This window comes from Struthio camelus, chromosome 5 (assembly GCF_040807025.1).
Source record: "Struthio camelus isolate bStrCam1 chromosome 5, bStrCam1.hap1, whole genome shotgun sequence".
Classification (NCBI taxonomy): Eukaryota; Metazoa; Chordata; class Aves; order Struthioniformes; family Struthionidae; genus Struthio; species Struthio camelus.
The window spans coordinates 80,912,682-80,936,450 of NC_090946.1; the positions used below are offsets into that span (position 1 = coordinate 80,912,682).

At 39.0% G+C, this 23,769-nt stretch overlaps 1 protein-coding gene across 2 annotated transcripts; it reads left to right on the top strand.

Moving 5' to 3' along the window:
• The first annotated feature begins 446 nt into the window (after window positions 1–446).
• On the top strand, window positions 447–23,513 carry SAV1 (salvador family WW domain containing protein 1). 2 transcript variants are annotated; one of them, XM_068947587.1, is made up of 5 exons: window positions 447–746; window positions 2,474–2,920; window positions 12,322–12,592; window positions 13,559–13,702; window positions 22,218–23,513. In XM_068947587.1, exons 1-5 carry the CDS (start codon window positions 653–655, stop codon window positions 22,417–22,419), a joined length of 1,158 nt encoding a protein of 385 aa, XP_068803688.1. In that variant the 5' UTR covers window positions 447–652; the 3' UTR covers window positions 22,420–23,513. The 2 variants fall into 2 exon arrangements, with proteins under 2 accessions (XP_068803688.1, XP_068803689.1); XM_068947588.1 differs by having other exon boundaries at window positions 582–711.
• The last annotated feature ends 256 nt before the right edge of the window (window positions 23,514–23,769 follow it).

Here is a 23,769-nt window from a genome sequence, read left to right on the forward strand (position 1 = left end):
TATGGGTGTAACACAGGAGGCACTCAGTTTTCCCTTCATTTAACTAAAATTAATGTTTGTTTGGTAACTGATGCGAGGGGCAGGGAGGTGATACCTGTGGCAAGCAGAGGGCGGCTCTCTGGCGGCAGCCGCCCCTGAGGGAGCGGCTCTGAGGTGGTTGGGGGGGGGGGTGGAGGCGGCGGCGCGCGCCCTTCCCGCCTCCGCCGCCAGCGCTGCGCATGCGCCCCTTCCCCGCCGCGCGGGGGCGCGGTGACAGCACCAGCTTCCCCCCCGCACCGCGCCGGGAGGGCGGAGGCCGCTTTCCCACAAGCCCGCGCGCGCGCGCGCGCGGCGCCGCCGAGCGGGGCACGTTAGCGACGCGCGTGCGCGCGCGGCTCCTCGCGGACTCCCCCCCCCCCAACCCCAGCCGCACCCCGCCCCCTTCCCCCCCCCCCACCGCCACGGCCCAACGGGCGGCGCGAGCCGCCGCCGCCCCGCGGCGCTGAGCGCCCCTCCCCCTCCCCTCCCCTTTGACGGCGGCGGCGGCGCGCGGCCATGCGGGCACCGAGCAACGGCCGCCGCGCCTGAGGGGGGCCGCCGAGCCCTGAGGAGCGGCGGGCGGCGCCGGGCATGCGGGCGCGGCCCCGGTGGCGGTGGCGGGCCGGGAGGTGGGATGCTGTCGCGGAAGAAGACGCGCACGGAGCTCTCCAAGCCGGGCGAGGTGCAGGGCAAGTACGTGAAGAAGGAGACGAGCCCGCTGCTTCGCAGTGAGTGTCGGGGGCGGCGGCGGGGGTGGGGGCGGCCCTTTGCTCGCCACCGCAGCCTGCCTGCGGCCCGGCGGATCCTAGGGGCTGTTTTGAGGCGTTTTCCTCATAAACGGGGAAAAAAATCGCCCCGTTGGTAGCGAGACCTGACCGAGGTTAAACCTGAGAGAGAGGCGTACCCACACAGTAAACAAACTTTTTCTTTAAGCTTTTCAGTCCCAACTTTTTTCAGTCTCAAGAGGCCAGGGCTAAGATCATCCGCAGACAGATCTCCCTGAGGTGAACGGGGCAGTTCAGCTCTTTCCAAAAGTCAGTGTTTTTCCCAGGCCAGGCTGTGTCGGCTGCCAAAAGGTGTGCGCCTTGAACATGAGGTAACTGTCCACGCCAGTCGCGTAAAATCCCTGCGGAAGCGAGTGCTCCGGTTTTAACGGTGAACCGACGTGGTGAGGTCACTCCTACATACCTCGGCCGCGCTAGTCTTCATCCCGTTAACCTGGCGTTAATGCTGCGGCTTCCTTCTTGCTAGGGTTTTACAGGAGAATAGCGGAAGCGCGTAGAAAGTATTGAAAACAAACTGAGACTGAAGCGCATCGTGCTGTAATGGTAGGATTAGGTTAGCTTTGAGGCCGCGACTAACAGCTGAGCGGCAGGCAGGAGCAGGCAGGCGCTCGGCTTCTCTGGAAGTCCTTGCTGCACAAACAACCCGCTCCCCAACCAACAGGCAAAATCGTTTAGCAGCCTCACAGGCTTAGGCTTTAAAAAAAGAACTACTTTTCTTTTTTTCTTTCTTTCTTTCTTTCTTTTTTGTTTTAGGTTTTTGGTGTTTCTAATGGGTCAACCCCTTCTACGCGCTTATGCTATTTGCTGTGAATTAATGACCAGCTATTACATGACTGCGTTGTAACGACTGTTACAAAATTACTGATTACACCTTGCGCGATGCACTGAAATTTTGCTTTAAGTTATACGTTTATAAGAGTTTGCTTATAAATAGTAAATGATAGGCATGGCTTGCTCATAAACGAAGCTTGTAGTTTGTGTTAGCTCACCTGCAGGAAAACTACTTATTCACGCCGTGCTGAAAGTAATAACAAGGAGTATATCATATACTGGAGGGAAGCAGTGAAATTGCTTGAATAGTTATCAGTGTTTGTGTCCCTTTAAATAAAGGAGAAAAATGAGGTATCTTCGTGTTAATTTGAGAACTTACACGTGCAAAATGACAACGTTTTGCTGATTAAGCTTTGTTATATGTGGAAAATATACAAATTTTGTTCCTGGCTCTGTCATGGAGTCCTATAAGCATGTAAGCATTGATGTATTCAGTTACTCAACGTTCATAAAGACAGCGGTCCCAATAAGGTGGTAGACTGGTAGCCAGGAGAGTTAGATTTTCTTGATGTTTCTAGTAGATAAAGAGGTGTGAAGCCTGGCTGATGTAGCCACAGGCAAAAGTGTGTGACTAGTTTATTTTTTGCAGATGCAGTTGTACTGGCAAAACTGTGCTCTTTGGGGGATTGTTTCCGTTGCTAGAGGAGAGCGTGATGGGTTTTGTTGTACCAATACAAACTGCAGCGTTACAACTGTACTCGCCTCTGCATTAGAGGCGCTGTAAAGGGGTTCTGGCTTTTGAATTTCCTGAATATCATAGCGTAAATCAGTGTTGCAGCTAACCAGATATTTTGTGCAAGTGGAGCTGAAATTCTTATTTCGGTTTTATCCTGAAACAGATCTGATGCCTTCATTTATCCGTCATGGTCCAACCATTCCAAGACGAACTGATATCTGTCCTCCTGACTCAAGTTCTTCTGTATATGCTTCTGGAGGAGATGGAATTGTTTCCAGAAACCAGAGTTTCCTTAGAACTCCAGTTCAGAGGCCACCTCATGAAATAATGAGACGTGAAAGCAACAGACTGTCGGCACCTTCCTATCTTGCAAGAAGTTTAGCTGATGTCCCTAGAGAATATGGCTCTTCCTCCCAATCCTTTTTAACAGAAGCTAATTCTGCTATGGAAAATGGAGATGCTGGTGCCCGTTGTTATTATTATGATCATTTTTATGATGCCCAAAGGAGGCGTCAGTTAAATGATCGCGTACATGAGGACTACAGGTATTATGAACAAAACAGTGATCTTTTCCAGAGGATGTCACAGAATCATGGGAGGCACACTTCAGGTAAGTATTGATTTATTTTTCTTTCTCTTCTTTTCTTTTCTTTTCTTTTGTCTTCTTGAGAGTGGCTGCAGAAGTGCTTCTGGATGCTCGTGGTCGTATATTTTAAATGTAATACTGTACAGGCTGGAGCTTCTTTTTAATGATGTTTCTGTTGTTTGACTTTACTACTTGTTTACATTTCTTAGAATAAAGAGCTAGATCACGTGTATTAAGGAGAAAGGAAAAATATATTCAAACAGTGGGCTATTTATAAAATAAAAGAGGTAAGCTTGAGCAAGTTTTTTTTTAATGACCAATATTAGATATCACCAGCTTTGTCAAAAGTTGTGTAAATGTTTATTAGATTCGTTGCCTTTAACAAGTAAGAGTGAACAGGTTATGAATTGTTGTGGATGGTTTTTCTTGTTATTGACAGAGTAATATTCTGAGGCATACTGTTGATTTAGATAACTTTATCTGTATTTGCATGTAATATTGTGGAAATTGTGTTTTCACTCTTGCATTGCTAGGAAACAAGGATTTTATTCATTAGTAGACATCTGTTATTATCATTAAATACATGTAGAAGAACCAACAGCTCTAAACTAGTAACATTGCAGTTTTAATCAGTTTAGGTCAAATAATCAGAGGAAGGAATTATTACTTTGTGTAATTAACAAATTGGCACATAGTTAGTGCGGAAACTGAGCCCTTGACGTTTTTTCTTTTGGCTTGTAAAATTTTTTTTATATATATGCATAATTATTTCTCCCTCAAATTCCCTGGAACCAGTCTCCATTTTCTAATGGAACAGCAGCATATGAAAAATCCATTAAATATTTCTTTTTGAAGTCTTTGATTATATCTGTGATGACACTTAATAATTCTCCTGTGCAGTGTCCTGTTGTGAATCTATTGTTAGAAAAAAAGTCTTGGATTACAGTATTGTCCACAGAAAGGTGACCTTTAACAATTAATAATTCTAGCTGTATTCAAACACAGAATACGCTCGTGAAACTACGTTCAAGGAGGAGTTTGAAAGAAACCTTTTAAACCTGTAAATGATGCATCTTAAATATGAAATGTAAATATGAAATGTATCATTAGTTGGTCATTAGTTACAGTAGAACAGTAATTCTGCTAGTAAAAATGACAACGTTTAAGGCTGTTGACGTTCTATGTGGAATTCTAACCTGACAAAGCTTCATTTTTATTACAAAAAGCTTTCCATGAACGGTGGCAGAAGAGTAATGCTAGCATTACTGCTGTCAGCCAATAAATTCTGAAATATTAATGTTCAAGACTTACTTTATGCTTTTTTTTTTTCTAGATGCTAAGTAATATATCTAATCTGTCTAGGTTTTGCACGGTAGCCCTGCATCTGTGTCAGTTGTTCCTTCAGCCAGGTACTAAGCACCTGTAAGTGTGTGCTGGGGGACTGCAAGGAGGAGAGGCAGAGGGAGGAGGGGATGTTTTCATAAATAAATCCATCAGACATTCAAAATAACTATAGTAGCAATGTGTGCTTACGGAAACTTCAAAAAGGTATTCCTACTTTGTACAATTGTAACAATGTTTGTTGAAGTTAGAATGGCGCTCTAGCTATGGGACTTAGAGTGAAGTTTAGTTGATTTTTCGAACAAGGTAAAAATACGGCTTTACCATCACACTTTTCCTTTTTAGCAACACGATTTCTTTCAGAAAAGATTTTTCTCCCGTTTTTCTGTATGCCCTCTTGGTAACTGAAAAACATAAAGGAGCTACTGATATGTGATTGCTCTTTGTCATTTGCTTTCGTGTTTTTACCGTTAATAGTTTGAATTCTCACCTTAGTTACTGCTACAAAACATGTATACCATTTGTTCAATCTCATGTATTTGTAGGAAGAAGCCAAACAGGTGATCCTTTCATTTGCCAAAAAGTATTTCCCTTCTCCGCTGTTTCTCCTTTCTTCTCAGAATAAAATAGGAACTCTTATTAAACTCTTTGTCGAGTTTCCCTGCAGTAAGAATGTGGGCCTAAGTCTTTAGCTTCTGTACATCTCAAAAATTGCTGTTACTTACTTTTTCTGAGTAAAAGAATCATGTGGCCAAAAATAAGAAAACACTGAATTTTTCTTATTTCTTACATCTCACTGTTAAACTCCTTTTTATTTGAACTGCCTGCTGTCTTCAAGCCTTCAGCCCTTCCCTTGAGTTCCATTAACCCTTCTGTAATTTCTAGTGTCTCTCCCCCTGCCCCCGCATCTCCAGAGTACGGAGGCAGGTCTTTTACTTTCGTTGTCTTTGTGACTTTGTCTTAATTACTTTTTCCTTCTACCTCTCTATTGTAATTTTTAAGCGTTCCACCTAATCAAAACACTTCTCCAAGATAAGGGGTGTCTGCCTTTTAGAAAATTGCCTAATACCTACAGGTTCGTGGTATAAGTCAGTTCATTAGCTAGAATCTGTAAATGGTGCTTTCTACCCTTTTTCCTCGCATCCCTGAAAGGTCACCTCATAACTTTCTTCTGTTATGGTTTGACTTGACTGCTAAACAAACATTGCCTGATGCACACAAGGTGTATTAATTAATGGTGAGTGAAGTTTCATTTTGTATGGGTTACAGCTGACGTGAACTTTTGAGAACCGGTGGTCCAGAAACCGAGAGGTGCAGGTGAATTTCAGCTTTCAGTCAAAATGAAGATTCTGTTTCTTCTGATTTTGAGATAACCTGAAAATGTGTTCTGATTGAGATCTTCATACTCAAAAGTATTCAGCAAAATATTTAAGGAAGTCCCGCTATATTTCAACAGTTTATTCTGACAATACTGACACGTTCTTTTGTAGGTGTTTCTCTTTAAAGTTGTGTTTCCTCTCTCAGTAAGATTCAATTCTCGGTGTCCTTTTCTTATCCTCGATAATTTTGTTTTTATTTAGCAATTTAGAAGTGCTTGTCCTGAAAAACATCTTCAGTTTAGACATTCTCTGTTCATATTTTTGGATGTTTAGCTACCTTTGTGGCATTTCTTGACTTTTTTTTTTTTCTGTGTCCGTTTTAAACTTTATTCTAAGAGACTTTACCTATCTTTCCTCGACATCTCTTTCCTCTCTTCTAGGTTAAAGGTTTTGGGAGGTCTGTGGTTGAAGTTATATCTACAGTATAGATTGGAACTAACTTGTAACCAAGACCTCAGAGTTATTTGTACCTGTTTGAGCGGTAAGCTACAAAATTCTTACATGTATATGAAAATTGCTGAGATTTAAAATCGCAGTATAGAAGGACTCTCTGATGTGTTGTAAGTAGTTGACTGTGATGTCAGAGGAGAAAAATGATTAAACCTATGAGCAATAAATCCAGTGAGCTATAGTGAAAGTAGGTTTGTCTCACGTTAAATTGTGCCCCTTCATAATTGGAAGCTAGTATTCATGTTTAATATAATAGGAGAGTGAAAGAGAAATTATTAAAATTATTGAATGGAACCTATTTAGAGCTAAAGAAGCAGAATTGTTTTAAGTGTGTACACTTACTATCTTTTTTTTTTTTTTAAACAAATGGCAATTCCTGCCATGTTCTTCTTTTGTGCTGATTCTGCAGTACTTTCTTTGCAGCATACTTTTCAAAACATTCAAAGTACTTCCTGCTGTTTCCTATTTGTGAATTTATGCTTACTTGGAATGTCCTATTGCCTTTGACAAATTAGGTACTTGTGTTCAGGAAGTACCTTTGGAAGTTTTGGGATGGATTAGGAAGGCCTAGAGTCTGCAGACCTATCTAAACATGGTAGTTAATTAAATAGCAAAAAAAAAAAAAAAAATTTACCCCCTTAAAATTAAACAGTTTGTTTATCTTCTCTTCCTATTCCTTATCCTGTTTTGGAGAGGGGAAGGAGAGGATTTTAGCATCTTGAGGAAACAAAGAGAAAAGCCTCTCAAGACAATTGACCTAATTAAAGACAGACGTGAAGGCCTTTAATTTGACTAGATTTGTTCTTCAACACTTGATTTTGGTTAAAGCTAGTGGTAGGGAGTTTACAGGCTCTAAAACTTGTCCGCCTACATCAGCTCTGCATCAAATAAACAGTTACAAAGTGAGGCTTTCTCCTCAGTGTGTCTGCTCTTCTCCCTTTCTATTGATCTGCTCTCCTGGTATGATTTTTTTCTCCTATGCTTTCCACCCCCACTGTTGACAAACTGAAAAACTGTCCTTTGACCTGGGAACCTTTACTCCTTCTCAGAATCTTGGGACTCTTTCCAGGCACAGCGCATTTACAATAAAACCCCTTCATTAGGCTACGAAATCAGTTATGCATATCACTGGGGTTTTTTGTTTCATGTTAACGTCTGAGAAGGTTGCCTTGAAGGTATTTCTCACATTTGTGGCATTATTAGCTTAAGATGTATTTCTGAGCAAGTAACATTAAATGAAGGAACACTTTATATTCTAGTGCAATATGAAATGTTAATATGGTTTTCAAAATTAAGGTTTAGATTCTGTTATTAAGGTACCTTATTGCTGAAGGTGCTGAGAACGAGGTTGAATATAGGGTCTAGGCTTAATTAAAATTCTGACTATTTTAAACCTTTTTAATACTGCTACTAATTAAACGGCCTCTGTTCCTTTGCACTTTATTTTTTCAAAGTGGTGAGAACTTACATAGTGATATTTCTAAGCAAGTAGACTGCATTGAATAGGAATTTCTTTTGCTTTGGAACAGCATACAATACTTTCAGGCCTAGTTGCCGTTAATTCAGGAGCTTAAACTGAAGATACTATATTATACGAGGGGGGGGGGGGGAAAGCAAAGCCACAAATTATGTTAAACATTGATGTTCCTTAAAAGCAACAGTTGAAGCAGAAAAAACAAACAAAAAAACTCTGAACATATACCATAAAGAAATAGAATTAACAAGTGAGAATAGACAAATTTCAAAGCAGCAAGTTGAAAATAATTTACAATTGAATAAATTTAAATACATTAGTGACTGCCTGATATTTGATAGTGTTACTTGTAGTAGTTTGTAAATAGTGCTGTCCTTAAGCAGAGCAAAGGAGATTCTTAACATTTGGAAAAGGATAATTTAAACAATCCTATGCCTTGGGAAGCAGGAAAAATGAGAATTGCTGCCTGGTCATACCAGATAGGAAAGTATGTGAACAAAAAGAAAAAAACCTTGAGTAGTTATGAAGGAGTTAGACTAGTATGTTTCCAATTATCCTATGGTAGAGACCATATTTTCCATCAAGAGGAGAATGTTTGTTTTACCTTAGATATTTTGATAAAATTAGATTGAGCTACAAGGTTTTTTTCCTGTAGATAATTTTACATTGTGTTGTCTAAATCAAGCACCAGTGTGTGATTCAGGGAATGTCCTTAGTGTTTGCAGAAATTCCTGCGTGAAGGTTTGGGCTGCTATGAATATGCTTTAGGGCTAAGATCTTGCCTGAAATTTAAACACAGAAGAATATCATACTTCATTGGGCTGTATTACACAGGAAAGGTAATGTTCGCAGTAGGTGGTGTCAGGCTATCTTGAAGTTCAGTCTTGCTGCTCCTTTAACTTTCTTCTGTGCGTAACACTTTGGAAAAGACCAAATGTGAAGTTAGTGCTGTCTGGTCTTACATTAATGCTTCCACATGTAGAGATGAGAAAGTAGATCCTCATCTTCTGCCGTTCTAAATCCTAGCAGAGACTACTTGTAAATGCGCGTTTACTCTCTCTTGAAGCGCCTGCTGAATTTTGTAAGAAAAAACAGTATACAACTTATTTTGATCATTAGTATCTCCAATTATACAAACAAATGTCCAAATTATGGTAATTGCTGATTTGAAGGCCACAATGGTTGTGTGGCCTAATGGTAGGTGTGTCATAAGACACACTGATTGTTACCTGGCTTCGTAAAGCTTCCAGTGCCCAGAATGTGGGCAATATGAGCTGTGAGTCTGTATTTTAAGAAAAAAAAAAATGCACAGTACTATAACATGAAGTATTTACAAGTGTTTGTTTATAAATATGGCATTGAGTTTCATAATTAGAGCTTCCTAGTTGTAGCAGCTTGGAACACTTCAGAATTATTGATATATCTGTGCAATTCTGTCTAGCAGTACACACCTCTGCTTTTTTATGTATGAAGTAAAAAAATAATGGCAAAAAAAATGTATGATGTGTTTGAAGTCTGATATTTTTGCTCATTGCATCTTGGAAATTTAAAAAATAATAGTCTGACACTTGAGGAAATCATACAGCTAGGGTTTATTGCTTGTACAAACATGAAGCTACCAATGTTGCCTTTCCATTGAATTAACCATTACTTTTCGCCTGCTTTCTAGGTAATTTCTCTACGTAATCAGATTCAGATTTTTTCCTGTCACCTGATTCCCTCTCCGAGTTTTGTCTGGCTTTTGTTTCAAAAGCTATAAGATTTTTGCCAAGAAAACTTCTAGTACAGAGGATGTCCTATTATTTGTCACCCTGGCTTGTGCAATTTTAATACCAACTTTCAAATGTTAGACGGCATTAACCTTTGTCCCAAGGAAGAAATATATACATATTTGCTGCTGGAATCATCCTAGAATTTAAATGGGAGGAACTGTAACAAAAATATGGACATGTGTTGGTTTTAGCAGTAAGCAGAGAATGTGTTTCTACCTTTGTGGAAGTTCTTTCCCGCAGTCAGGTTTGTGTTCAGATCTTCTGGTAATGGTAATTTTAATAGTCATTGTTTTTTGTATTTACATGAAATTACAACACAACAGTCCAGTTAAGTGGAGAAAATACTGAACTTGTTTATCCAAAGCGCAGTATCTTTTCAAGAAGCTTAAATGTTTGTAATTTGTCATTGGAATGAAAACAAACAGTGACATAACTGTAGCTAAGGCCTGAAATAGTCTCCCTGGCCCCAGTACTGCTAAAGGTCAGGAAGCCTCTAGCATGCTTCTTCCTCACTGGAAGTAAAGGTCTAGGTTGCTTAATTCTAATGAGAGACGGGAGCTAAATCATGAACACAACTTTTAACTTTCCTTTATAAAAATAACAAACAGGTAAATACTCTTAACAAGAGGAAGTACTGCAAGGCCAAATAGTTCAAAACACGACAAGGCTAGAAATAGATCTATAGATGAGTACAAATGCTTTAAAGAGCAGGAGGCAGTAGGAAGAAAGCACTGAAGTTTTTTTGCTGCTTTTGTATTTTGGAGCCTTTCCTGTTACCTTATTCCTGACGACTGTTATCTTTTGTATGTACGCTGGTACTTATAATAGATAACATCCTTTGGATAGTGTGCTATATTGTGTATGTATTGTTGGAAAGGCCTGTTCCCAGTCACAAATTAGAGTTGGAGTATGAAACTGAGAAATAAATAGCTTTGCTGCTGTGCTCTCTCACTACTTAAGTAACACTGTTGTCTTTTTGAATTAATAAAAATACCCAAACTTTCTTTTTAATGGTGTCCTTTAGATAGGCTGTGCCTTTTCCTTTTGCACTCTCAAAAATAAGCACGCAAAAATGTTATTCCTGAAAAACAGAAGCAAAGAAGTGTTTTCCTCAGTCTGTAAACGTGGTGGTTGTAATGGAATCAACTTCTGACTTCTAAGAAAGTGGAAGAGTAGCTTACCCACCCCTTCCTCTGGGTTGTGGGAAACAGCAGTACGCAAACTTTGGGAAATACAGTAATTCAATAGATGTATTTGATTGCAGGATGAAAAGGCAATTGGAGTTTCTTTAAAGCCAGAGACTGTTTACCTGTGAAAATGCAGGTAACTGAAGGAATTTACTTAATACTTCAAGGATAAAGGAAGAGAGTTGAATTTGGGCCAGCACTTTCAGTGGGTAGCGGGCTTCCAAGGAATGAAACAGTGACCTTTGAAACTCTTGATTATAACCCTTGGTGTGTTTTTTTTTTTTTTTTAATACCTGTAATGATTTTATTTTGGCTAGAGAATTGTTTTTATGGCTTTTATTTTAACTACCTTCCTAACTATCCACAGTATATAGAGGAGAGAGAAATAAAATTGGAATGATGTCTTTTCAATGTGTCTCAGCAGCCAACACGCTCATTTCAGTAACATAAAAACTGTGTATATCTTGCAACAAAGTGTTTTAAAATAATAGTAAACAGCATTTAAAACCAACCACTTAGTTATAAATCATGAATGTGCTGTGTTTCTCAGACAGAGGTAGGAACTTAATCCCATATTGCTTCCCTTCTTCTCCTACCTGAAATTCACTTAACCTTTTTGCTGGGGAAACCCTTCTCCTAGTACAGCCCTCTTGCTGAAGAGGGCTGCAAGCTGTAATTTTTCCATGTGCCTCATTAGCATTAGGAAATGTAGGTGCTTAGTACTAGAGAAGAACAAGATGTAGAGAAGCAGATAAACAGCCTGCTAGACCAGAAATCCTGCCAAGACCTGTGGGAGGGGAAGAAAGGTGGGGGAAGAAGATACCAGAAGGTTATGTGACTTGCTCTGGACAAAAGGTCTCTGTGTCGTGTCTGGATTGCAGTCAGAAGGCATGGCTGTCTTGCCCATCACTGTACATAAAATTACCTGTGCTTGTCAGACTAGCTAGTTTAGCAAAGAAGACCCAGCAACACAAAACTTCAGTTTGCACAGGATGACTGTGGCCTGCAAAGGGCTTGTGCAGGATCCTGTGTGGGTCCATTTTTTCCTGTTATTACTGGTAACGTTTTTTGGCTATGACTGCAAGTGCTTCAGTAATACCTGTCAGCCCAGTATAGCATTAACCTTATTTTTTCTGCTGTTTTGGTTTACCTCTTTCTGTTACTGTTCTTGACTGGCTAATCTGAAAGGCTTTGATGTTGAGTGATTTTTCTAGACGGTTGTAGTTTCTGACTCTAACTAGAAAAAGAAATAGCTATTGTTTTGTCATAGGTAAATAGTATTGACAGAGCCGTAATAGCATATTAACGTGAGCTGTCACTGAGATAAAGCTTTAACATCAGTTATCTTAGGTCAGCTCTTTGCTCAGCAAATTAGGCCAATAATAGCAGCTTCATCTCTGTTATGTATGCTGACCCGTGTCCCTAATTGAAAAAGCGAGGATGTTTTTAACGGACCCTGAAGGAAGCTGGGCACTGATCTGCAAAGATACTTTAATATTTCAATAGATGTCAATATAACTACAGTGCTGTTCAGCTATGTTCTTTTGGTGAATGCAGAGTTCCTGACTTGAAATGTGTTACAGAAGTAAAACTCTGTGTGTGGACTGGGAGGAGAGCAAAAGCAACTGAGATTGAACAGGGAATAGCTGTTTTGATTTTTATCTTTTTTTTTTTAACTAATGTGCAAACATATACATTGTCAATGTCACAGTATTGTTCAAAGTTGATGATACTGTGCCTCATCTAGGTGAAAAATACTAACTTTGTACATAGTGTTGATTTGGGATGTTATTTTAGCTCAACATTGTTTTCTCTTTTTTAGGCATTGGGAGAGTTGCTGCTACATCTCTAGGAAATCTAACAAATCATAATTCTGAAGATTTACCTCTTCCTCCTGGCTGGTCAGTGGACTGGACTATTAGAGGAAGGAAATACTATATAGATCATAACACTAATACAACTCATTGGAGCCATCCACTCGAGCGTGAGGGACTGCCCCCAGGATGGGAGAGAGTTGAGTCAGCAGAATTTGGAGTGTATTATGTAGATCACATCAATAAAAGAGCTCAGTACAAACACCCTTGTGCTCCCAGGTATGATATCAGTCTTGTCTATTATTTTTTTTCCTAATACGGTTAAGGAAGTGCAACTGTTCTTGCCTCTTATGTAGTATGCCCAAAACTTCTTAATTCTAGAAGTAAGCGTTAGTGGTTCTTGACTAATTTTTCAAAGTTGTGATTGTTAGTTTTTCTCTGACCTGTTCTGTCTTGAGTTTAGAAACCGGATATTATTCCTAAATCACTAGAACAAAGCAACTATTCTCTTCAGCTATCAGTAAAACAACAGAGTTGCTGAGAACAGAAGTGAATTGCAGACCAAAAAGAAACTTAATCTTATGTTCCAGGAGACTACCTGAACAAGTAACATGCGTCATATCTGAACATCGAATTAACTTTTCTCTAGAATGAAAATACATATTTTATTCTACCTCTGTATGATAAGTAGTTATTGTTTGGAGTTTACTAATGTTAGCAGTTAGTTTCTGCCATTTGTTTTTTTTTTGTTGTTGTTGTTAATACTCTTTCCCAAGAAGAGAAAGCTTCGGTGTGTGGAACAGAAGCTAAACATATGAGGATATCCTTTGATGTTATTAATGGAACAACTCCTATCAGCTGTTGCCTGAATATATTTATTCTAAAATATTAAATGGTGGAATATTGGCTGAATTAATACTTGCCTTTTTTTAGTTTTTTAAAAATAGATTTCATTTTTGATCTGCTTTAAGATTCCGGTTGTAGGCACTAGCCGAAGATGTTTAAGGTGAATTTTGCAGTATGCTAACAGATAATAGCAGCAGATATGATTGAAATGATACCTTAAAAATAGCAACGGAAGGTTGCTCTCAGTAAAGGCCTGCTGGAGCAACACTCTGTGTGGTCGCATCATCAGTCTTTGCATGTGTTAATCTGTGTATTAGTCAAAACTAGTGATTTAGTGATATCAGTGTGCCTCATTTATTGCTCAGAGGTTACTTAATTTGTCTGCTTTCCTTTATACAGCGTTCCCCGTTACGACCAACCTCCCCCAGTGACTTACCAGCCGCAGCAAGCTGAGAGAAGCCAGCCTCTCCTTGTCCCTGCAAATCCCTACCACACTGCAGAGATTCCAGATTGGCTGCAGGTGTATGCCAGGGCTCCTGTAAAGTGAGGTTTTTTTCTGTCTGTGCATTTCACAGCAAATTACACCTGTACAGTTTAGAAGCAAAACAAATGAGTTTTGATGACTAAAAATAGCTGATATCTATTTGCTAATTGCATAAGAACTATTATTGACAGCAAATGAGGAAGTTGTACTAGATGTTTTCACACCAGAAACCTGATAAAAAGTAGGTATAGTGATGCCCACAGCCTATAAATGAATTAGTGAAGTTGGGACTGAGATATATAACCCGTTATTCCTCTCTCAAAATATAGCTAGTGTCTGGTAAAGGGATTTGACATTTTATTCTTCTAGTGAAAATCAGTAACTGTGGAATAAGTGTCTATTTGTGCTATCAAAACATTAGAATCCATTTCATCACATTAGTCTGCTTTGTATGGGGTGTTACTTGAAACCATCAGAGTACTCCTTGTAGTTCATGTGACTTCCAGAACGCTACACTTAGAGAGTTGGGAGGATGTAGTTTACTTTCACTCTATTTGTCAGAAAGGAACCATGGAGCTTATAAAATACACGTATCTTAAATATTTTTAGGGCATTAACTTCTTAATGTGTGTCTTACCCTTTAAAAAAAAGAAAAAATTGTCCTTTGAAGTTATGAATTTTGCCTTCAGACTGTTGAAATCTACATTTCTACCCAAAAACTTTAATTACTACTGAGTGGTAGTAAAAAGTCTTTTTTTCTTCCAAGAAACAAGGCTATAGAAATGGGGATTCTCTCCTCCAAGAATAGATTTGAGTCTGCATAACGAAACAAATCACATTTTATGTTGGGCTCAACTCTGCAGAAGAGTAACACTAAATAGAAAAGCAGTAAAAAATCTAGATATGATTTTAATAGTTATAAAATTAGGTACTTTTTAATAAGGAGAATATGGAGAAACTGTTCAAATTTTACAGTGATGAGCAAGTCAGTCTATAGTTGCAAGTTTACAGACTGCATGAGACATTCACTGACTTCCAGCTGAAAAATCTTTTTTTTCGTTTTCCACTGACTTCCAGATGAAAAATCCACTTTTTTTAGTTGCTTCTAGTAACTATAATTTGAATGGATTTTATTACTTCTTTTGGCTACTAGGCTTGCCAGCAGCCCATAAAGATTTAAATTGGCCTGAAGTCCAGCAGTATATTTATGCAGCAGGGACGTGCTAAGTTCCTGTAACCTATGGGAGGACTTGTTTCCTAGAAATACTTTTAAGTTTTGGCTGCAACTGCATTTCTTTATTTAGACCTTTGGCACATCCAGACAATGCAGTTTTAAATATTTCAGCCTGTGTTTGATGGATTCTTGTTGGCGCTTCTCTTGAAATTTGAGAATAAACAGTTTAAGATTCTGAGGAATTTTTTTACATCTAGTTGGTCAAGACAACTTTTAAAATGTTTAATTCATCCAAAGAGTTAAAATTCTGTTGACATAATTTAGAGGAATCAAAAATCCTGTATGTTTCAGTATCCTTTTAACCTTCTTCTATTCAAGCAGTGCTGGTAGTAATATGAGTATTCACTTTACTGCAGCACACAATGACTTAATTCTCAAACACTCTTGTGAAGAAGCTAATTCTGTTTTACACTAATATTAGATTGGAAAAGCAGGCAAGAGAGGTAACAACTGGCTTGTGGTCAACTCAGTTTGAGGACTTGATAAAGAACAATTGACACACAGTTTTTGCAGCTACTAAAATCAAAATAACTTACAAATTTTCAATGTAATTCTAACAATAAAACCATTCTCTGTTGTCAAAAGCAATTATCTCAAGGCCTGAGAAAACAGGCCAGTAAGTAATCTTTACAAGCTCTCCAACAATATTGACCAAAAACTCCGAGTACCAGAGCTATATGCGTATCCTCTGTTTTTTTTGATGTATAAATGAAAGTAATCGGGCAAAAAGCTTTCGTAGTGATAGCAGAGGAATATTTTTTTGCCATTTGAAATTTACTGTAAAATCTGTTGGTTAACAGTAGTTTTCCACTGAAATAATTTAATATATTTTGTTAACAATTTATTACTTACATCTGTGACTGTAATTTCAAATTTAGCTGAGATTTAGGTCAGTCATTGTTGCTGAGCAGCAAAAATAGATATTAGCTTTATTTTGTCTGGTTTCTCTAAAGAATGAGAATTCTGGCCACTGAAAAAAGCTGATGGAGATGTTGGCAGGTGTTAGCCATAACTTTTTCCTATTTTAGCGAAACAGTTATCAAACTATTAAGAACAAAAAGAAAATATTTGGCTCACTAGACAACAGAGAGGCTTTGATGTCTAACTGTAACTTGAGGTAGCGATTCTAATATCAGGGCATTGCTGACAGCTTGAGGCACCCCTTTCCCTCCTCTCCCAGTTTCTGGTTAATCCCTTGATGTCAAGGTTTGTTTTGAGAGCGTAAGCACAGTCATCAGAATCTTAACACAGTGAAGCCGAGAGCCTTGGTTTGCGTTTAAGCCCTTGCTAGTTTCTGCAAGTGAAAGTTTTGCCACCTTTCTCAGTTACGGAGACCAGTGTGGTAAGTGTGTGTTATGCCAGATGCGCGTATGGGACTTTGAGGGTGAGGAGACTGAAAGTGCCTGCCTTGTAGGGAAGATTCTGGTTCAGCTGCTTCCCCTGCCTTGTTGGAGCAAGCATCAGCAACCAGGTCTTTCATCTTCCAGCACTAACCAATAGGCTGTTGATATTCTGTGAAAGTCACTGTCTCTTATGTTGAAAGTGTCCTATTTTGTATTAAATACTTGTTATCTGTTGAGAACACTAGAGATTGGGTCTTCTGGCTGAGTGTCCTATCTAGTAAGCTCTTCCCTCCTGACCCAGGAGAGAAGGGACCTACACGCTGCAGGAATTTTGTACTGACTGACTTGCTTTCTCCCCTCAATTTCTGGCTTTGTGAGTAATTGTCCTTCTAGAGAATGTCTAGGAGTCTAGGTAGACTCCTTTGGTAAATCTCTAGGGAATCTTGGGCTCAGGCATTTGTATTCTTTGTGTCCTGCACCTCTAGGCATCACAATGCCGAACGTTCCTGAACAACGGTCTTTTTTTATTTGTCCAATTTTAACAATTGATTCATCATTTTTTAGAGTTAAAATGTATGAATACAATAAGAATGGGTGCTGTCATCTTTAATATGTGGTATAATATCATGAGACAAACTACTGGTCGGATTTATGACAAGAAGGTTCACGTCCTTTTCTTAAAACGAAGTATCGTCCAAAGATGCAGAAAACTTGTCTTGCTCAATGCTTGGAGGCCCTGATGTAGCATGTCCTACCAAATGCAAAAAGCCAGAAAAATGTTAATATGTGTGAATGATGCCGTACCAGCCCCAGTGCTACGCTGAATGCTGTTAAAACACGCAAGAAAACCCTATTTCAAAGTGTAGGCAGTGGCTGGGCGGGGAGGAACAAAAAGCTGAAGTTAACTGTAAAGACCAGGCCACCTTTAACGTAGCCAACCTTTGGACTGCTTCTTTGCCCCCCACCCTCCCGTTAGGACACTGTAATCTTTATGTGGCATCAGGGAGTATATAAGCCATGGAACTAGCAGTGTTGACTTGCTGTTGCTAAGATGGCTACTGTTTGAAGAGTATTATCATAAACACTGACAGAGGCCTCTTAACCATTATTTGAAGACCCCAAAATAAAAGGCACCAAGGGTTTGGAATGAGCCCGTTCCTGTTAAGCCGCTGCTAGTGGCTTAATCTTTAATTGGACTTCTTCCTCCACTCAACACTTCTCTTGACAGCTGAAGTGAAGCCCTCATACTGAAAGCCATCCTGATATGCCAGTTTTCTCAAGAAACTGTCAAACACTGAAAGGCAGCAAAGAGCTGAAGAGTCAAGGTTTTAGTCAGTCTGTGGTGCTTCCTTAAAAAAAGAGAGGGGTTTTGCTCTAAGCTGCAGGTCTCAGGAGACATGCAAACACATTATTGCCAGTGATGTAGCTTTGTTTCCCTTGCTGCTTGTGTTGCAGTGTTGCTGCCTTAGTAAGAAAAAGTCTTTCCGCTGAGAATCAGCCTGGCTGTGGAGTGTATTTTAATAAATGCCATTGGCATGTGAGTGGATGCATCAGTACTAGGCAAGCCTGCTGCAGTTGAATCCAGTTCATGAAGAGTAGGAAAGGAATCTACAAGGAAAGATGTCTTTCACTTAGTAATCAAGTACTTAAAAAAAAAAAAAAAAAAAAAAAAACCTGTCCTTGACAAATATTCAAAAGCCACAGCTTGCTGTCTACCTCTTTTTGGAGTTTGATCTCCATATTGACAGCTGCAACTGTTTTCCTTGCTTTTGAGGGAAAGTAATTTTAGGAGTGCAGCACTGTCAAGAGTTTGGATAACTTTAGACAATAGAGAAGCTGTGATGTTTAAGAAGGTATATAGAAGCTGTAATTATTTCTTAATTTTAAGTTCTTAAAATTGTCCAAATTTCTTTACATTTCCCAAGAGCTGATTGCTGATTTCTTCAGTAATCATCTGCATGTCTGTGTGTTTCGCTGATGCATACAGCCTTCTTCTGAATGTGTCTTTTCAATACATAAAATAGTTTATTTGCATAACTTTGATATTTTGGTTTCAGCCTCACCACTCAAGTAAATATATTTTCTGTGTAATTTACTTAGATCAAATACTTCTGTTTATTCACTGGGCTTTTTTATTCTTTAGTATCTATAGCAGTCTGTGTTATATCTATAGCCTACCTCAGAACTGAGAAAATGAGATTGCAAATGAATTGTTTATGTTTAGAAGCACTGGGAAAAATGGGAAATAATGAGTGATGTTACAGTAAGTATGTAACTATGTCAGGGCTTTTAAAAAAGAATGTAGCATTAAAATGTCAGTTGTAGAGCAAGACTCGGATCAAACAAAATCCCGAATTGAAACGGCTGGAGAAGTGCTGTTTCCTCACGTAGCTGAGGGAATTCTGCCGCTTGTGCTTTTCATGATGCTGCACGGGTCCCTTTTCCAGGGACCACACTAGCCCCTCTGCTCGTTTTGGGGTGGTGTTCTTTAAGTTCTCTCACGCACCGATAGCATCGGAAGGATGTAGTACTCTTCGTTCCTGTTTCTCAGCAGAGCTGGCAGCTTTGGAACCTGCAGCACTCTTAACCTCCAATATATTTCACTTGAGTGTGTGTGTGTGTGTATATATATATATGTATATTCATTTCACGTGAAAACATTTATTTTATCTGTAGAACCACAGTGTTCAGAAAGAAAAAGGTTAGAACTTGTCCTTCTTCCAATGTTTTCATAAAGTATTTTTTCCAAGTTGAGGTAGACTCCGGTTAGCCCAGTTATCCCTGCTAATGAGTACTGCGCTTGAAATTGCTTCATACATTGTTTCTATGTCCCTTGGGTTTTCTTCTGAGCTTTGGGACACATGTCTGTCCTTAAAACCAGGCAGGTCTCTTTGTGTCTGCTGGCTGGGCACGCTTTGCCCTGCCAGGCTTTTCTGGTTGTCATGCTGAGGTGGAAGGAGACCATCAAAGAGAACAGCCTGTTTATTTTAAGCATTGGTATATATCTACTGTCTGAAGCCATTGTACTTCTTTCTTTAAGCATATAAGGGTATGTCTGCCCTGTGGCCTCCTACATTTCTGCTTGACTAGTGTGCTGACTGATAAAAGCCAGATCCCCATCAGTAGTCACGTAGCCATGTAAGCACGCTTCTGAGCCTGAGCTGTGAGCTTGCTCACCGTGACGGTCGTCTTACTATTGGTGTAGCATCATGTTTTTTTTTCTTAATAATTTCAATTACCAGCTCCTTGAAGAAGATCCCGAACGCCAGCATCTCCTGCCTAATATCGTCCCAGAGCTACTCCCTTGCAGGGTATGGTGGTAGTACATTGCTGGACATCTGGCGAATACATGAGCAGAGCCTCTTAAATCCTACCTCTGTAACACTACCATGATTTTCTTGAAAACCTTTGTAGAAATACTGGTTTTGTACCAGAGCCTTTGAAATCCTCCCCTACCACTGGCACCAAAAGAGGTACACTTTATTTAAAAAAAAAAAAAAAAAAAAAGTAATGAAGAAAAATTCTTGTCTTCTGGAAGAGTGGCTAGAGATAGGGGTTTGAGAAGAAGTCAGATCTGGTCAGATAGTTTGATCTGGTGGCAGCTAAAAAGTGACCACTTGAAATGCAGAACATCTTGGAAAACATATGGACAGGTGTGTTAAGATTCTTACTAAAAACTTGTGGAAAGGTGAACTCTGTTTATATGGACAGCCTTTATTCTGGTACTTTCTCACTTTAATTGGGTTGGATAGTTTTGAGCGTGTGGCTTATATAAGATGATAAATGAAATTACTATAGACATTAAATCTGGGAAATATTGAGCCGTGTATTTGGTGTAAAAGATTATCAGCCCAAGTTTTGATGAATTTATATGGCATAAAAGTGAGTCACTGACTGATGAATAATTGAATAAACCTCTCTCGATTATAAAACTGGACTTTATTTGACAGGCAGTCTAGTTCCCTTGTAGACCCTTAGAGTACCAATTTTGATTGTGGAAAATTACTTGCAGGAGAAATGGCAGAGCCTTGATTAGTCACAAGAGTTGCTTGGCAGTAACAACATAAAATATAGCCTTCAGGAAACTGATGTTAAATTGAGCTCCGCTACTGAAACAAGGAAGGCTTGAAGAGGCTTGTGTTATGTTAAATTTGTACATACCTAATGTCAGTAATTCAACATTGTTCCATAGTTTAAAAAAATAAATAAATCTAGTGATGACTGGTAGTAACTGTAAGCTTTTGTAAGAAAAGCAGCGCTGAATTTAGCGTAGGAGAGCGTAAGACTTGTAGAATAAAAGGCTAAATAAACTTAGCCAGCAGCTATCTAACTTGAGAGTATTTATAGTGGTTAGTAACATTCAGAAGCATTGTTTTTTCTAGTTTGTGGATGGATGTTATGCTTCCGCTTTGCCTTGCAGTTTGTTTTAGTGTACGTTGCTCTCTCTCTTTGAGGGTGATTAGTTTGACTTTTAACAATTTTTTTCCTATATGTAGCCCTCTTCTTAATGTACCTGTTTGCATTTTCTTTGCAAACTTTTACATTCCGCAGCTTATTATTGACTAGTGTCTCTTTTCCCCGTCAAAGAAAGTGTTGACAGTATGAATGTCTTTTTTTGCTTCCTTATTTGACTTTTGCTCTTTTGAATCTCCTTCTTAAATGACTTTGGACTATGTAAAAAAATCCCTTCAGTCTTCCTTGCTTTGTTTATGTGGACCGCATCACAGACTGCAATCAGTTTCTTCTAACTTGTTTGATCCCTATTTGCCATAGGTAGTGGACTTATCACAGTGGGTTTTATATACAGAGAACAGACTGAGTAGGAGGTGCAATGCTGTGTGTAATTCTGCAAAACCAGAAGGGAGCAGGGTCTGAGGATGACCCACACTGCTGCATTTTACTTTGCTCAGCCAGTTCCTCCTTGTCAATGATGGAAGTGGGAAGAGATACAACAGCCTTTACTCATAACTGGTTGACTTCTTAGTTGAGTTTGTTTTCATCTCATGATGAGAGCTAGATCAAATACTCCTGAAGGAGGAGTTCCAGGGATGGTACCAAAGCAGCCTGCAGATGATTGCTTTTCAGACTGCCTCTCCATCGCGCATCTGTCTTCACGAGACCTCCTTGAGGCCACAGCAGCTCATTTTTTTTCCAGTATGGGGAGTAAGAACGTCTGTAATATTTAGCTGCCAGTATGTGCACTCCCTGCCTCGACACCCCCCACCACTTGCCTCCATGGCAGGTGGACTCCTGCCAATAATTAAGGGTAGTTAGGCTATCTTTTACTAGAGTAAATATTGGTAGCTGTTAATTATGCCCTAATCTTATTTCTCCCTCCCTATAGCCCTCACTGATGCTATGTAATCCCTCCCACGCATGCCCTTTTGTGCTCCCATGGGGGTTCATGACCCACAGTTTGAGACACACCGATTTAGCTTATTGCTGCTAATTAACCAAGAGCAGAGCGCTTGCTAAGGCTGGAACATGACTGTCTTGAAAACAAAAATGTTTCATGAGTGAAGACTTGTAGTCTTGTGCCTTCTGGGAGGTACTTACTTGGGAGTATTAGGGTAAGCTGTTAAAATAATTTATTTATTCAGTGTTACTCTAATTGTAAAAGATGTTTTATTGCTAAATGTTTCAGGCCTGTTTAATGAAGCTGGTATTGTAATGCTTCCAAAATGCATTTTCTGCCTCGGTTTATTACAATCAGTTAATGGGATCCTTGGTATTTATAGAATTTATTTCTACAAAGCAATGTTGTGTTTTATGAGTGATTCTTCAGCTTAGCTTTAAGTGGTATTTCTCCAACTCTGAGACAAAACTGTCTTTAGGTGTTAATTACTGTAAGATTTCATCATATAAAATTGGCTAATCAATGTATATTGCCAGAAATGGGGGGGTTTTTTTTAAGAAAAGGGAAGAAAAAATATCTGCAAAAATGTCGTGTATTTGCTTGCAGTGGCACGTAGATAATCATCTTGTATATCAAAACAGATACGATCACATTCTGAAGTGGGAACTCTTCCAGCTAGCGGACCTGGATACGTACCAGGGAATGTTGAAGCTGCTCTTTATGAAAGAACTGGAACGAATTGTTAAGCTGTATGAAGCATACAGACAGGCCCTTCTCACTGAGCTGGAGAATCGCAAGCAAAGGCAGCAATGGTATGCCCAGCAGCACGGCAAGAATTTTTAAGCTAACAACTTTTTTTCATAGACTTTTATGAGGACACTAAGAGCTTTAAAAGGTTTTCACACTTAAAACTATGAACAAGTGCTTTGGTTGAAAAGGCAGCTTATTTTTGTTGATGTTGCACCTTTGTTACTATCCTCTTGAATATTTTTCTACATGTATTATGTATTGTTTATAAAAATGGAAAATGTTTGTTAATCTTTTTTTCCATACAAAAACTAGTTTATTATTCTGAAAACCAGTGTGGCGTTTAATCAGAGACTTGATTCTGGTATTATCTTCTTTTAGCAGTCAGTTGTATTACTGAGAAGCTGACTATATATTTTTAAGTGGCAGTAGATGCATTTATATCAAGTGTCCAGGGTGCAAAACGTTGTTAAAATCCAAATTAAGAGTTCAGTTCATTTCCCTTGGGGTTTTGTATCCGTCTCTCTAGAGAGATCTGTTCTTTGTTTACAGCTTTAATGTACAGAACACTGATACTGTTACTTCTTGTTCAATAACTAGTACTATAACTATACAGGAGCAGATTTCATCAAGCTGAGCAAAGTGCTTCAGGAAAGTGAAGTATGAGTTGCCTTATTTTTTACTTTGTTTAATGCATTATTACTTTAGATTTACTACTCGTTCTCACAGAAATTAGTCAGAGGGCAAAATACTCGTACCTTCTTAAAGACCAAGATCACTAAGCAAACTTTTCACAGGTTTTAAATGCTGAGTAAACTGCATTTTATGAAACCCAGTCATATGGGAAGGTAATAGAATTATCTAACTTACCAACCAGCTGTACCTTACCATGGAAAAAAATCAGGGATGTAACAACAACTTTTTTACTGAGCTTTGTCTTGTAATAAAGTTTCCTTACACGGGGAAAACTTTTACTTGTACCGTTACCCTCTCCAACATTTTCATTTGGTTCACCGATTGTCCTGAAATGTTATTTATGGATTCTTTTTAGTGCAATAAACATTGTTGCAGACAAAATACATTTCTTGTAAATCCTGTTGATTCAATAAAATTCTTTGTTTAATGGGTGAAAGGATGAGATCAAATGATTTTTGCCTTTTAAAAGGTCAAATAAAATGTTTTTTACAACCAAGAAAAAGATCTGATCGGGGCAGTTAAAATCAGTCACTGAGGTTCTCTGTGAAGGTGTAAGTGCAATTTGGATGTTGAATTTAAGTGTGCTGTTTTCAGTAACTGTGTAACTGAAGTGTACAGAGCTGAGCTGCGTTTTAATTCTGTAGATCAGGTGAGTCAACAAAAACAGTGTTCATGTTGTCCCCTATGTATGGCGTGCACGAGTTCCAGGTAGAAGAAAGTTGCTTTTGCACTTAGCATCGTTCTGTGGAA

What these genes read in the sequence shown, in the direction of transcription:
- SAV1 (XM_068947587.1), top strand. Translation starts at nt 653, where the DNA reads ATGCTGTCGCGGAAGAAGACGCGCACGGAGCTCTCCAAGCCGGGCGAG. An exon ending in TCATGGGAGGCACACTTCAG is followed by an intron (nt 2,921 to 12,321) that starts GTAAGTATTGAT and finishes TCTCTTTTTTAG; the next exon opens with GCATTGGGAGAGTTGCTGCT. An exon ending in AAACACCCTTGTGCTCCCAG is followed by an intron (nt 12,593 to 13,558) that starts GTATGATATCAG and finishes TCCTTTATACAG; the next exon opens with CGTTCCCCGTTACGACCAAC.